The following is a 15,237-nucleotide window of genomic DNA, read 5'->3' on the forward strand; positions in this document are numbered from 1 at the left end:
ACAAAAAAAAAATATTTACGAGAAAATAAAATTAATTAAAAAAAAAAGATTTCTTCTTTTTAAAGATTATCAGATTATCCACGTACCGATTCATTTGCGTCATTTTTATACAAAATTTAAGGTATTCCGCAGTAAATCTTAAAAAAAAAAAATGTTGTACAGACTTGTTTTGGATCTGATTACCACGCTACAACTCGAAAGCGAACGGGCGTACGGTTTGTAACTGTGTTACGTAATATATATGGGCAAGAAAAATAAAATAATTCTAAAAATAAATTCACGTTTTTTCCTAATTGAACTAGTTTGGATTAATAAAGACAATGAACTTTATATAAAGAGAAATTTTATATATAGAAATGAACATCACTATCATTATGAAAATGGTAAATAAATTTGGTAATTAAATAAATAAATATGCGGTGTACAGCTCTAAAAAAAAGATTTGGTTAGTTTTCGGAAGAGAAACCCGAAAAAAATTATAATAATATATAATAAAATATTCCGGAAAAAAAATGAAAAAAGAAAAAAAAAATCTTTTTTTTGTTTCCTTAACTACATTTCATCAAAAAAATCAAGAGCTTAAATAAAATTTATTGATATTCAATATCCTACTTATTAACATATATTATATCATAATTTATTATAAATTGATAAAGATTTATTTAAGGGGCTAAAGTTTATTATACAAATAGCGTACATATCTGTTACAAACAATTACTATATTAGTTAGTGGGTTCTTTTAAAAGGTTTTTTTTAGTCATTCAGATTTCTTTCTTCTTTCTCTTTATCCCTCTCTCCAAAATAATAATAAAAAAAAAAAAAATTTTTTTCTCCACTTTTTACGATATTAATAATATTTAATTTATATAATGGGTCAAAATAATTTAACAAATATAATAAGAAATAAATACTTTATAACTGTAATAGTTCTTATTATTGTGTTCGATTTCTTGTATACAATTTTCTCTGATTCTCCTCCGTCAAATGATCAATTTACCGTGCCACCACCTGGCTTATTTATTCGAAAAAGACCTAATGGCATTCTTGATGCTGACCGAGTTATGAAACGTTGTGACATGAAATTTAGTTTAGTGGAGAATTGTTTAGAGTATCTTGATAAAAAAGAAGATGACTATATTATAGAACCTCCATCCCCAATTCCACAATGTAACGAAAATGAACCTCCAATGTTATTTCATGTATTTTGGCGTGGTATGATAACCGACAAGTTAACTTTACAAATGAAAAGTTTTCTTTATACGCAACCTTTAGAATGTTCAAAATTATACGTCTGGTTACAAGATTCTGACACTGATATCGATTTAAATCCTTTTGCGGGAAAAATATATGAAAAATTTTCACCAAAAAATATAGAATTCAAAAAATGGGATACAAAAGAACAATTGGATTCAGATCCATTATACAAAGGTTGGGAGAATATCATGTCTCGTCATAGTTCGGTATCATTTAGTGATTTGGTTAGGTTCGTTGTATTAAATAGATATGGTGGAATGTATATGGATGGTGACGTACTGTTCTTACGTGATATGCGTCCATTATATCATTCGGGTATAGATTTTTCATATAAGTGGAGTTTTAAATCAGAATATAACACCGCCGTATTAAGACTTCGTGCAAACGGAACCACTAGTAGGAAAATTATTTCACAAGCAATGTTAAACAAGATGAATTTTCATCCTTTTGAAATCAAAAATTATTTATTAGCAAATACAAGTGTTTCCTTGGATACCGCTACCACAAAATCTATTTATAATTCACATCTTTTTATGTTTTCCGTACCTTTATTTGATCCTCTTTGGTTAAAGAATGATCACAGACAAAATAATAATTTAAGACCTAATCTTAGAGGTATGGATGATGTTTGGGATCCTAAATTTATTCCGGGTGAATTTCCTAACATTGATAATTTAAATGATTACTCTCCTTTGGATTTGAGAAAAGCTGATGATTTTTTCAGGGGTGCTTATGCCTATCATTGGCATAATAATTGGGCTAGAGAATTAATACCTACTTGTTGGATGGGTGTAATAAATACTGCTTATGATGCTTTCATAAACGGTACCCAAAGAAACATTTATGGCGAATTTATTCAAAGTTATTAGAAGACTTTTCTTTTTTTTTTTTATTATAATTCTTAAAAAAAAAATTGTAAACATTTAGTTTTTTTTTTGAACGAGAACTTTCTCAGTTTAGTTTTAGAATAAATATGTATATCTTTGAAACTTTTATCATGTACAAAAAGAAAGTAAACGAATAAAATAATAATAATAATACTAATAAAATATTTATTTTTTCATTTATTTATATTAAGATTGATGGATTATATAAAATTAAAAGTTCAGTTACAAATAAAAGGGCGAGGTTAGGAATCCCAATTGGCGATCGGAGTCATCAACTCATCGTGTTATTTTATATATGTATATATTATATATGTATAACAAGCCCAAAGGACTCTTTGCCCCGTTTCAAATACAGAATGTTTGTGTAACCAATGTTACTTATGTTACTAATACATCAATTGACGTTAAAACAGCTACGCTAATTTTTTCCACGTTAGATGATAATTTTCTGAAAAAAAAAAAATAGAAAAAAAGCATCTATTAACTTATCCTTCACTTTTGTTGAATTTTCTTTATGAAGATATTTCCGAGTAAAGAGCATGAAAAAAAAGCCATTTTCAATCAGGAAAGGTAAAATACTTAAATAAAGAATACTTAATTTTTTGAAAAATATCCTTAAAAGACGGCATAGTAACGGTATATATTGGAAAGCATTAGATTAAAAAAGGTTAATAAAATTTTTGATAGATTATTGGCTAAATTTTTTTTCTTTATTTTTAAAAACGGATACATTTAGTTTTTTTTAAAAAAAAAAAATTACAAATAAATAAATAAATAACACTAAACTTAAAAAGGATAAAAATGTTAAGTTCTTAATCTTAATTTTTAATTTCCAATACGTATTGACTTAAATATTTCATTAAATGACGTTCGAGATGGTCTTTTTGACCGAAAGTTAACGCTAAATACTCATGTTCCATATTTTGTTGAAGTTCAACACCGAGAAACTTTTTACTCAAACATTTATTAATTTCGAGAGGAGAAACAATTTCACATGATACTTGATAAAGTTGGTTATTACATTGTTGCTGATAATAGAAAGTATATCCATTTTCATTGAATTGAATGTTACGTTCTTTTAATGATTTATTTAATAAGTAAGCTACAGTGTCGTTTGAGACTTCCTTGCAAACAACATAATAATGATATAAATCATTTGGTGGTCGAAAGAAAAAGATAGTAGAATGAATTTGAAGATTTGAGGAAGAATTAGTTTGTTCATTTGCGTTGTTGTCTGTCGGTTGAAATTGAAAGCTAGGAATTGTATTAGGAGACTGCGCTACATAGGTTACGTCGCTCGAAGCAGTCAAACTTTCTTGCCTTTCATGAGATGGAACGTCATTATCTTGTGAGTTATAAGGAATGGAAATAAGAGAAGGCTGATTGTTTTCTGAATTAGGAATTTGGACTTGGGAATTCATATTGCGATGACAAGAATATTTAAATTTATTGATAATAGTCCGCAGTAACTAAGGTTTCCTTAATTGGTAATAATATTTGCAGATCGTAAGTAGCAAAAAGAATTTTTGAAATAAAGGAAGAAAGATTTTGAGAAGAAAGGAATTTTTAAATGGTTTATATTTAAAAATTCATATTCAAATGTATGTGAAACAATCAAAGTTATTTTTAGTATAGTATAAACTTTTCAATTAAGCCGCGTTATTATAAATTATATTAAATCGCACGATTAATAGATGTTTTTTTTTATCGAAGAGATTACGGTAATAGAATGTTCGAATTTAGATTCGAAATTTGTCTTGTGATATCCAGTCACGTGATGTCAATTGTTGAAAAATTAACACGTTAAAACGATCAGTACAAACACTTTTATTTTATAATAAAAAAAATAATAATACATGTAAAAAAAGTATCAATTCATTATAAATTATATTAAATAGCAATGTTTTTTTTTTTATTTCGAAGAGAGATTGATAGAATGTAGAATGTTCGAATTTAGATTCGAAATTTGTCTTGTGATAGCCAGTCACGTGATGTCAATTGTTGAAAAATTCTCACGTTAAAACGATCAGCACAAACACTTTTATTTTATAATAAAAAAAATAATAATAATACAAAAGTAAAAAAAGTCTTATTAATAATATTTGAATAATATAGATTCGAATGTCCATTTGAAGTTCGAATATCCATTGAGATTCGAATTATATGTATCATTTAATTATAATATGATGATAAACAATTTGCATACTCTGAAAATAAAAATAAAGTTTCTGTAATTTCGTCTAGAAATGTGTATTATTCTTTTTTTATTATAATTTATTCTCTTCTATTTTTTTATTTTGATTTGAAAATTAAAACATATTTTTTTAAATATATTACTTAGGAGTGTAAAGGTGAGCTATCAAAGTTTTGAACAATTATTAAATAACATATGTCAAATTTTAAAATAGTTTATTCAGTTTATTTGCTAAAATAAATCAACAATAAATTTTATAAAATAAATAAAATCATCGCTTTTAACTTTTGAGAAAGATAAAATGTCGTATAAAATAAATCTGACCAGTCAAGCCACATTGCCGAAATTTTTATAAAGCAGGATCAATCATTTCATGTACAACAAGTGTATACATATTATTTAAGTGCCGTTTTTTGGAAGAATCCTTAAATAGACCCAGCGGATATCCTAGAACCATAGAACATAACAGTATTTATCATGTAGTGAGTAAAATTTTATTTTTATAGGAAGGCCTAGGATAAGAAAACTTGGATTTTATTACAAATCACGTGTTCATAAACGCTTTCCATCTTTTCACGTTTTTTTTGTTTGTGGTAAATTTCACATATAAAACAAAAAAGTGCATTGTTATTAAAATATTTTTATGGCCCTTTTTTTTAAAAAAATAGAGAAGCTTTTATTTGTTATTTTTTAATTGTTTCAATATTACCAACAATATGTTTGCTAAAGATACTTTTACAATAAAAATTTAAAAACTTTGGATAAACTAAATAAAATTTTATTAAGTTAAATACAATATTTGCAAAGTTTATACTATGTGTGTTTTTTATAATAATATACTTTATTAAATATTTTATTAACACTATCTAGTGTGTATAAAACTTTCACTTTTATTAATATATAGAAATCTTTGTGAGCTTATAACAAAAAACAAAACCATGACATAACTCTTAGTTAGTCACGTCATAGACATAATTAATTCATAACCCTTAAAAGAGCATGAGTTTGCAATCTACTACTAATTAAAATATATAGATGTAATGGTATATAACGTAACCATAAGTTAATTCACATCATAGATGTAATTAAGTTTGTACTTTTACGGATCACTGATCTCAAAATTTTCCAACAATAACGTTTGTTGTGATCAAAAATTTCCACCTTTTCGGTAAAATCGGGCCACTAATCAAGTTGCGACCAAAAGGCCAAAACCCAATCAAAAATCTGATTATTCAATAGGGAGAAGCAGGTATTAAGTAAAGTAGTACTGTACGGTAATACACATTCGGCGGTGTATCTGATGTAAAATAGTATGTATATTGTATTTTTGTTAGTACGTATGATTTTAAATCGTACGTACCACTTCGATTGTTAAATATAGAAAAATTGTACGTATCACGTTATGTAGTGAAAAAAAAATCACACATACGTATATAATCATACTTTTTACCAGCCTCGTCATACACTTTTGCTCCTTCTTTAAAATATGAAAATAAAAATTTAAATAAACATAATTATGTGTTGTTTCACTCGTTTGTACGTAATAAAAAAATTTAAATCATACTATCAATACATACATATTATTATATATTGTGATAAGTATACAGTGACACCTCTATAAGTGCACCCTCTATAAGTGCACGCACTATATAAATTCTCTTTAAGTGCACGGTGGACCTGATCCCAACTTATAAGAGCTCTTAATATTTTACTCTCTATAAATGCACACCCTCTCTAAGTGCACATTCTACTATTTTTTTACTATGGTCCCAAGGGGGGTGCACTTAGAGAGGTGTCACTGTATATGTACAGGACCCAGAAATATATATACAGGGGTAGGGTACACAGATGCGTCGCCTGGAATTAGACGGAGTAAAGTTTTGATTTGCGTACAATTTTAGAATTTTTCATCTATAGTTAGGTCATCAAGATTGCATCAAAATTTTTATATGTAAAAAATTAGTTTGCGTATTTTTTGGCTAATCTTATATATATAATATATTTACTGTACGTACTAACCGCATTGTAATATTTAGTATAAATTGAAAGAAATTTCTAAGGGTTAAAAAGTGAAATTTTAGAAAAATATTATTAAAAAAATGGTAAATTCTATTTTTTCATAGTATTTTGTTTTATAAATAATATAGAAGCCATGATAAAATAATTAATAACTTAATGTCTGAAATTTTATTTGCGTATTTTTGCAGGATTTTCAATATCAGGTGTCAATTATGCGTACTACTCATATAAAAAGTCTCTGCGTACAGCTCATAGTAAAAAAATTTTTCGCCACCTGACCTCTATATATATATTTCTGGGTCCTATATGTACCATAAAAAATCATACATACAAAGTAAAATTCCACAAACATACTAACTTACAAAATCGTACTATACTAATATTATATATACTCCAAATTCGGACGGACGTTAATCTTTTTTGTTTGTACGTACGTTTCTAACAGATAAATTTTTTTATACTAGTACGTACGAATGCTTTAAACATTTTCGTACGACTTTGAATTTTCGTACAATTTTGAATTTTCGTAAATGTTTTGTTTTTTAGTAAAATACTTTATGTTAAAAAATATAAATATATCAATTATACTCTTTGAAGATAAGCTTGTAAATTTCTATTTCTTTAATAATATTCAGCTCTATAATAATAAAATTGACTCATAAAGTCATAATAATTATATAAACCTATTCAAATTCAGGATTTACCAATTCAATTGGAAAGTCTTCAACATCGGATATATTATCAATATTCATATTTATAATTATTTTTCTTCTTCAAAGCTGTAAAGATTAAAAAGAGATATTTATGATAAATATATCATTACAAATATATAAATTAATCAGATCAATTATGTTACTCAAATATTATGTAATTGTAACATTTTCATTCTCGAAAGTTCTATCACATGATGCTGCGATGTAAAAAAATAGTCGTTAGAAAAATGGTGTATAGAAAATACAGCTTTTTTTTATCTAGATCACAAATGGTAGTTATCAAAAATTAAGGTAATATTAAATATTCGAAATGATACATAGAATAGTATAATATCTCGCTTCTTTTTTAAAAAAAAACACTATAGAACTACATTCTCTGTAGTAAAAAATATTTCCTGTAACTTTATATTAGTGTGATATTGTATGAAAAAGCTTTCTTGATAAATTGTACTCTAAACATATCAGATCGATATTTTTGCAGCTACTACTATATTAAAAAATAGTTATTCAAAATTACTGTATATTTGACTTGAATGGAATACTGTATCAAGAAGAAATCGGAACCGTAACATATCATTATAAAGACAAGTTAGTTTGACAATTGACTGGATAAAAGACTTTTCATATATTTATAAAGAGATTTTGATTTTTTCGCTCACTCTTTTCTGTCTTAATACTTTCTTTTGCTGTTATAAATTTATCTTATTGTAGAAGTTTTTATTTTATAAAAAAATTTAATGAAGTTTTTTTGCAATTTCATACGGAAAATCATTTGTAAAATAACGTGCAAGCTCTTCTGAAGTCGATCATCGGATTTCCCTTAATTGTCCGCGGCCTGTAGTGTTAATACAGTAATGCAAAACAATCATGTAATAAAGCATTATGTAAAATATTTATGTATATATATATATATATTATTGACAGCAGTACGACCTCTATATAGTCACGAAGGTTTTTTATATCACAATGTGTGGTTATACTTATACTATTGTAATATATATTATTATTATTATTATTATGTATATATATGAATATACATACAGTCAGACCTCTATATAGTCACAAGGTATTGTAAAATATTTATATTATATAAATATATTATGATATTGTATATTGTGTAACCATGTAAAAAAAAAAAATACATTATAAATAGTACCCGTTTTAGATAAGTTTTTTTCGAAAAAAAATTGAGATTCACATTCACATCCAATATGAATCAAACTAATTCACAAATTCAAGTTTCTGACTCGACGAACTTGTCGCCTCCATTAATTACTATCCATTCGAATTCTCGAGATGATAACACCCTTACAGACTCACAAACGCAAACAGCACTGAACTATCAACCACCTCAACAAACTTCTCAAATTACACTTGCACAAATCTTTACTCACCCTAATGACTTTTTCTATCGACCACCAAATGATTTTTGTCATTATTATGTTAATTGTAAAGAAATTTGTTATGATACTGTTACACATTTACTAAACAAATTTTTAAAAGAACGTAACATTCAATTCAACGAAAATGAATATATTTTTTATTACCAACAACAATATGATAATCGATTTTATCAAGTATCATGCGAAATTGTTTCTCCTTCTTTAATTGATAATTTTTTAAATAAAAATTTTCTTGGAATTGAACTTCAACAGTATTTGAACCAAGAGTATTTAGCATTTACTTTTGACCAAAAAATAAACCTTGAATATTTTTTAAAGCAATATTTAAGTCAATATATATTGAACTAAGATAAATTATTTTATTTAAAATTAAGAATTTCGATTCATATTTTATAAATAAGTTTATAATTTTGGTAGTATATAATAAATAAGTTATTTCACGGAGTCATTGCGGTTTTCACGGCTGCGCCATGAACTTAGAAATTCATCATTGGCCGGTATATAACAATTTGTCAATCATGCGCTTGGCGACATTTCATTTTTATTATTTGTTAGTTGGTATATCATGAAGGCGATCAAAGAAAATTCTTTTTTTTTTCATGGATGTTATTTAGATGTATTGTATTTCTATTTATAAATATATATAAAATTCATTTTTTTTATTAAAGCTTTAATAATCACTGGTCAAATTAATATTACAAGTTGAATTACAAGTTTGAATAAAGTTAAAATTTAGTTAATAACATAATCGAACGAGACGAACGATAAGTTTGTTACTGACTCGAAATTTGAAACCATATTTCCATGCGAAAGAAGCTGCCACCTTCTCTCCCGACAAGTGAGTGAGTATCAGATAATTTGATAATACAAGAGAATTTGATTAAAAATAAGACACGAGTTTTGGGTTAATATTCCCCCTTGAAAAACAAAAAACCTTATAAAAAAAAATTCTAGTAAAAACTCCGATAAATGATAGTTTTTATTCTGAAGAAATTCAGACACGTGATCATTTTTCTCAAAAATTTTTATAGGGAAACTCTTCCAAAAGTTCCTCCTTATATAACTAATTTAAGGGTACTTATTTTAGGGTTATTAACTTCTAATGTATTACTAATACTAACTCTTGGAATTACATCGTTATAACCATTGGTTCACATTATTAACATGGTAATCCGAGTTTCATGTTCATCTTCTTACTTGATCGTCATGTGATGGATCATAAGTTATTACTGCGCTATATGTTATGACCTTGAACATATGCAAACTTATCCAGATTACGTATATAGACCAAATAAACGTAAAAATGAGAAACGTAGACAAGCTCGTAAAAATGCTGTTGCAACTTTTAACTCCCAAGATACGACTACTACTAATAATTACGAAGGTGGTGAAGCTGGTCCTATCCAAATTCCAATATATTAATCCGAAATTGTACCGGACGTTTAATGTCACCCTTTTGGGATTCCATCGGTACTATTGATAGGGATATTAGAAAATTCAGTAAAACCATCACAGATACACAAACTTTTGACTCCTTCTCCACTAATACCAAGTTACAAGAAACATTCTCAAACCACAAGACATCAATTGGCCCGTCACTTGGATTCATCATAACGAAACTACGGACGTATGCAGTTCGGAGAAGTCCAAGAAAGAAAGACGCATTTAAATTAAAATGCTTAAATCATATATTGCCTTACTGCGATATTTTATCTTCACATTATCTCATTTTATTTAAATATTCAGACACCTATCAAATGTCCAATTTGCAAAGCGGAAGATGACACTAATTCACATTTAGGTTTCTATTTTTCTGTTTTACTAGAAATCAATCGTATCATCAAAGATTCCAAAGCGAACCTATATACAAAAATTTCTCTTCACGCTGGTCAACGTCGTATGACATACTTACTTCCTAGACGGTGTAAGACCTAAGCCCGTGATAAATCACGTTGCCACCTTAGGCTTAACAAAATAATACTTTTATTAATAATATAAATGAATACGATAATATGCTTGGTTTAATAATACTAAATAACGGTTAAATATTTATCCTAAAATTCAAAATAATTCTCAAAATTCGTATCAAAGTCAAATTATTTTTTACTAATTAGAATATTTGATTGACAATATTGTTGATCTTTCCAGAATTATCACAAATATAAATTTCGTCATGATCTACAAATTAATCAGCTGGTATCCTAATCACTTGACTTAACAATCTTTTTAGTTTAACGTCATCTCGGATGTTACATTTATAACGTCATATAATTTTAAAATACTAAAATTTTTATACACTAATTCTAAATATAATACTGCGCCTCATAATTAATAAATTTACTAGGTATATTACGGCATTACAACGGCTAGACCAAGACCTGAATAGCTCTCCTCTCTTCAGACTTATCACAGACAAATCACACCCAGCCTACTTACTATTACATAATTTCGTACCACAGCTCCTCGTGGACTTAATTAAGTATACCAATCGATTCAACATCACAAAAAAATTAACTTTAGAATTTATGTTACAACTACTAACCAAATTATATTCTGCCATATGGCTTAAGCACACCGACGCCATGAAAAAATGGGAACTAGCGGAAGGTATCACCACTTCGAAAAAGAAACGTTACAAGAAAAAACGCTACCAACGGACTAAAAACCGTACCAACCAAACCGTCATAACAACGGGCGTCTCTCGCCCACGTCCTTCGTCTTCACCGAATAGGACTTTCACTAAACATTATGATGCGAATCATCACTTCGATGACAGATTACGAATCAATGTCAAAAAACGGACGATCATTTCAGGAATCATCCTCATAACGTCAAGATATTTGCATGCGGAATAGTCATTTTTCGAATTGTTTAGATAATAGAGAACATTATATATATTTTTCCTATTTTTCTTTATTTTCATCACATTATAATTTAGATTACTTTATCACTTCGTTTAATTTTTATTTTTATGGAGTTAGCGGGATACTCGGTCATGCCTAGGGTTCAAGGTTGAATAATAGGAGGGACGACTCCAATCCAGTGCGCGGGGATAGAAATTACTCACGATTTTTAGTCTAATCTTGTATTTGTATTACCTGCCGCTTTCTATTGTTTGTTTTTTCCGGTTCCTGTCTATATTATAAAAATAAAAATAAAAATAAAATTATACAAATGGTGATCGATATTGGCGTCACTTGCCTACTACTTTTATATCATTGGCAGTTTGGCACTACACCATCAACAAATAGTTTATTATGCTGTATCCAATCTCACCTAATTTATGAAAAGAAGATTTAAAAATTCTACTATTGGAAAAAACGCCGAATATCACGTAAAATCATAATCGTATCTTTGTATAATTAAAATTATGTTATTTAGGGTGAAGTAGATGTTTATCAGCTTAAAAAGAATTAAAACTCTAAAGTTCCATTACTGAGAGCTCTGTTTGGTTCTGTGAACTGAACTGTCCGACTTGAGTGATTTAGTTGATCAGTTCCGTTCAATACTTCAATTTTATTTTATTATAAACAAATATTGTATAGGTTTAAATGCAATCAATAAGATACTAAATGATTTAATTTAATATTATTTATTTTGCTAAAATATTAATTTTCAGTTAATCTTCACTATATATATAAGCGCGAAATTGTTTTATCATTATTACCGTCCGGAGCGAAGCGGACAATATATTTCCAAGCACTATGAAAAATTTGTCCACTCACGTGAATAATTCTCTGTAAATTCGAATCGACTAGAAATTTTTTCTTATTAGAATTGCCGGATTCTTCAAAACCAAATAGGCTTAGATCACATGATGATTGATGATATGATTTTAAATTTAACATCGGGTTAGCCCATATTTATACTTGCTCCACTATAACCAATCGATTCCACAATTATTAATGATTATTTCGGCGATGACATTTTATTTTGCAACCTTTTGGAAAGACAATTTATAAAACAACATTTTTTCACAACAACCCCCTAAAAAATTTATTCCATGTTTCTTTTTATGTTATTCCGTAAATGTATCATATTCACGGAGTTTTTCGGATGAAATTTTTACAGGGAGCCCTTTGTTTAATTATAACACCTTCTCAAGCCTTTTTAACGCTTTTGAATAAATATTGATCGTCTTTATTTAGTTTAGTGTGCCGTGTTTTATTTGACGTGACTGGTCAAACTGTTAAAATGGTTAGTAATTTAGGTTTTATAGGCAGTACATAATAATTTCTTCTGATCTTCAGCAAGTTTGATCTTCAACATGATGATTTCATGGAATTTTACGGAATTATATAATATTCCCAGAATTAGATATAAAGGGATGATGTTTTTCGACGAAGATTTTATTTCCTTGTTCGTCAATGATTTTTTTTTTACTTATCATTGTATCTCGAGAAAAAAATAAATAAAAATCATTCTATTGTTAAATACTAAAACAAACTCTAATTAACGTAGATTTATGTTCAAATTTAATAACCCTAACAGCTAATAATTTTTTTAAAATACAAATAAACTTAACCTCTTAATTTTATTTTAATTTTAATTTTATTTATTTAATAATTTATATTCATTACTAAGTCAAATATGAATCAAGATCAAGTTTCTAACTCAAAGAACTTTCCATCTTCATTTACATCATCTAATATGAATCAAACTCAAGTTTCTAGCTCAGAGAACCTTTCACTTTCATTTACCTCGTCTGATATAAATCAAATTCAAGTATCTACTAACTCGGAAAACATTCCGCCTTCATTTTCATTTACTACTATTTATTCTAATTCTCAAGATAACAACGCCCTTATCACTTCTCCACGACAAAATGCAAACGCATTTCACGTAACTACTATGGTTCAGGATATTCATCCTCAATATGATAATATGCAAACGTTGCCTCAACAAACATTACAAACTACACTTAAAACTACACTTTTTCTATCGACCTCTAAATGAATTTTGTCATTATTATGTTAATTGCAAAGAAATCTGTTATGATACCGTTAATTATTTATTAAACAAATTGTTAAAAGAAAATAACGTTCAATCTAAAGAAAATGAATATATTTTCTACTATCAACAACAACATGACGCCAGCTTTATAAATTATAATTTAAATCTTTGTTTATGGTCAGTAACAAATAAGTGAATAAAGATTGCCACTTGCGTCATTTATATCTCATCAAAGTGAAATTCATATTTAACTACCCATAATTCAATTCTAAATATACGTTGCTGTAAACATATCACAGATAGATGGCATTTATATATTTAACATATTTTAATTTATGTAATATTTTTGTCATATAGACAGAATAGCTTTATGATATTTCTAATATAACATAAATAACATATTTTTGGAATATTTCTATTATATACTAAAATACAACTAATAAAATATATATCATGGTTATGTGCATTTTGCAATGCTTTATAGTATTTAGAGTTTATTTTGAAACCTTTCGCTATTTATATTAAATTAGTCATTACGTATATCACGTGAATAATATTAAACTTCAAATTTTAAACTATCGAAAATTTCCCTCCTTTTAGAATTTTAAACTTTTTCGAAACTTTTCTCCTTTCCTTCGTACTTTCCCTGTCCTTCGTCCTATGCCTTTCCTTATCTCTCATTCTTTCTCTTCCCTAATTCTTCCCTCTATAAATTTCTTAATAATTAAAGAAACGTTTAATAAACGATTCGATTTTTCTTTTTTTATTATTACTAATTTTTATCCTTTTTTAATGTGCCAATGACCGAAATTTTTTTTTAAAAAAAAACTTTTTCTTTTAACCGGAAATTCTTAATTTTTTTTATCTTATAAAATTTACTTTTCTTTTGAACAAAAGCATAGAAAGAAAAAGGATTTTTATACCGAATATTGAAATAATTTATCTTTTTTTTGAAAAAAAAAAGGAACAGACCATTCAGCTGAGTATATTTTACTTAATCCACCTTTGTAGAGAAACCAGCTCCAAAATGAACGCTGGATTTCTAAGTTATGATTTTATAAAAAAATTTTTTTATCCCAAATAACGGTAAGTTTAAAAGAATGAATTTTAAACTATTAAAAGAAATCATTTCTAACCTTTTTTTTCTTTTTTAGGAAATCGGCTTCAACTTGGAAACCGGAAATCCCAAATATTGAAAAAATGAATTCAAAGCTTTTAAAAAAAATTTTTTTAGTTTCCTTTTTCGTAGGAAATCAGCTTCGAAAATCCAGATAAGTTTCGAAAAATAATTCGAAACTTTACAGTAAAAAACGATTTTATTTAATTTTTTCTTTTTTTAGGAAATCGGGTTCGTAACCGGAAATAATTCTGCGCCTGGTCATAACAAAAATAGCAGTTCTGAACATTATACAGAAATCCAATAGTCCAAAAAAATCGAGGGGAAGAAGCCTTCCAAAATCTGAATCTCCTTGAAAGCTTAATCGACCTTGAACAGTGAATCCTCATCCGTCCACGCGTCCTAATACCTCTCTCCCAAATCCAAATTCCAAAAAATTCCTCCAATCCAAAGAGCGTTTATAATCCATAAAATCCATTCTAGATTCCATTAAAAACCCTTTGGTATTTCCTAGAACAAGAAATTCTCGTTTACATTTATTTACCTATTCTCTACCGACAATCTATCCATACTCCTAAAAAGAACTAAAGAACCCATATCCAATCAAAAATTTCACGTGATGACCGCTGCGGCCTTTTTTAAAAGACCAGTCAAATTTTTTGCCGAAAATATAGGAATTTTACTAAACTAGGAAATT

At 27.5% G+C, this 15,237-nt stretch overlaps 4 protein-coding genes across 4 annotated transcripts; 3 read left to right on the forward strand and 1 right to left on the reverse strand.

Annotated features, from left to right (window-relative positions):
* Positions 1-516: 516 nt before the first annotated feature.
* OCT59_017060 (uncharacterized protein) lies at positions 517-2,331 on the forward strand. The gene has a single exon (XM_066146112.1). The coding sequence runs from the start codon at positions 870-872 to the stop codon at positions 2,121-2,123; it is 1,254 nt and encodes a 417-aa protein (XP_066003837.1). The 5' UTR covers positions 517-869; the 3' UTR covers positions 2,124-2,331.
* Positions 2,332-2,959: 628 nt separating this feature from the next.
* Positions 2,960-3,562, reverse strand: OCT59_017061 (uncharacterized protein; the record flags this gene model as incomplete). Its single annotated transcript, XM_025325674.1, has 1 exon — positions 2,960-3,562. One exon carries the CDS (start codon positions 3,560-3,562, stop codon positions 2,960-2,962), a length of 603 nt encoding a protein of 200 aa, XP_025180065.1.
* A 4,716-nt stretch (positions 3,563-8,278) lies between these two features.
* OCT59_017062 (uncharacterized protein) lies at positions 8,279-8,818 on the forward strand (the record flags this gene model as incomplete). The annotated part of the gene is made up of 1 exon (XM_025331926.2): positions 8,279-8,818. The coding sequence occupies one exon, from the start codon at positions 8,279-8,281 to the stop codon at positions 8,816-8,818; it is 540 nt and encodes a 179-aa protein (XP_025180066.1).
* Positions 8,819-13,060: 4,242 nt separating this feature from the next.
* On the forward strand, positions 13,061-13,426 carry OCT59_017063 (uncharacterized protein; the record flags this gene model as incomplete). The annotated part of the gene is made up of 1 exon (XM_025325675.1): positions 13,061-13,426. The coding sequence occupies one exon, from the start codon at positions 13,061-13,063 to the stop codon at positions 13,424-13,426; it is 366 nt and encodes a 121-aa protein (XP_025180067.1).
* Positions 13,427-15,237: the final 1,811 nt, after the last annotated feature.

The sequence above is a fragment of the Rhizophagus irregularis genome, chromosome 25 (assembly GCF_026210795.1).
Source record: "Rhizophagus irregularis chromosome 25, complete sequence".
Classification (NCBI taxonomy): domain Eukaryota; kingdom Fungi; phylum Glomeromycota; class Glomeromycetes; order Glomerales; family Glomeraceae; genus Rhizophagus; species Rhizophagus irregularis.

Coding starts and splice junctions, on each gene's coding strand:
- OCT59_017060 (XM_066146112.1), top strand. CDS start 870: ATGGGTCAAAATAATTTAACAAATATAATAAGAAATAAATACTTTATA.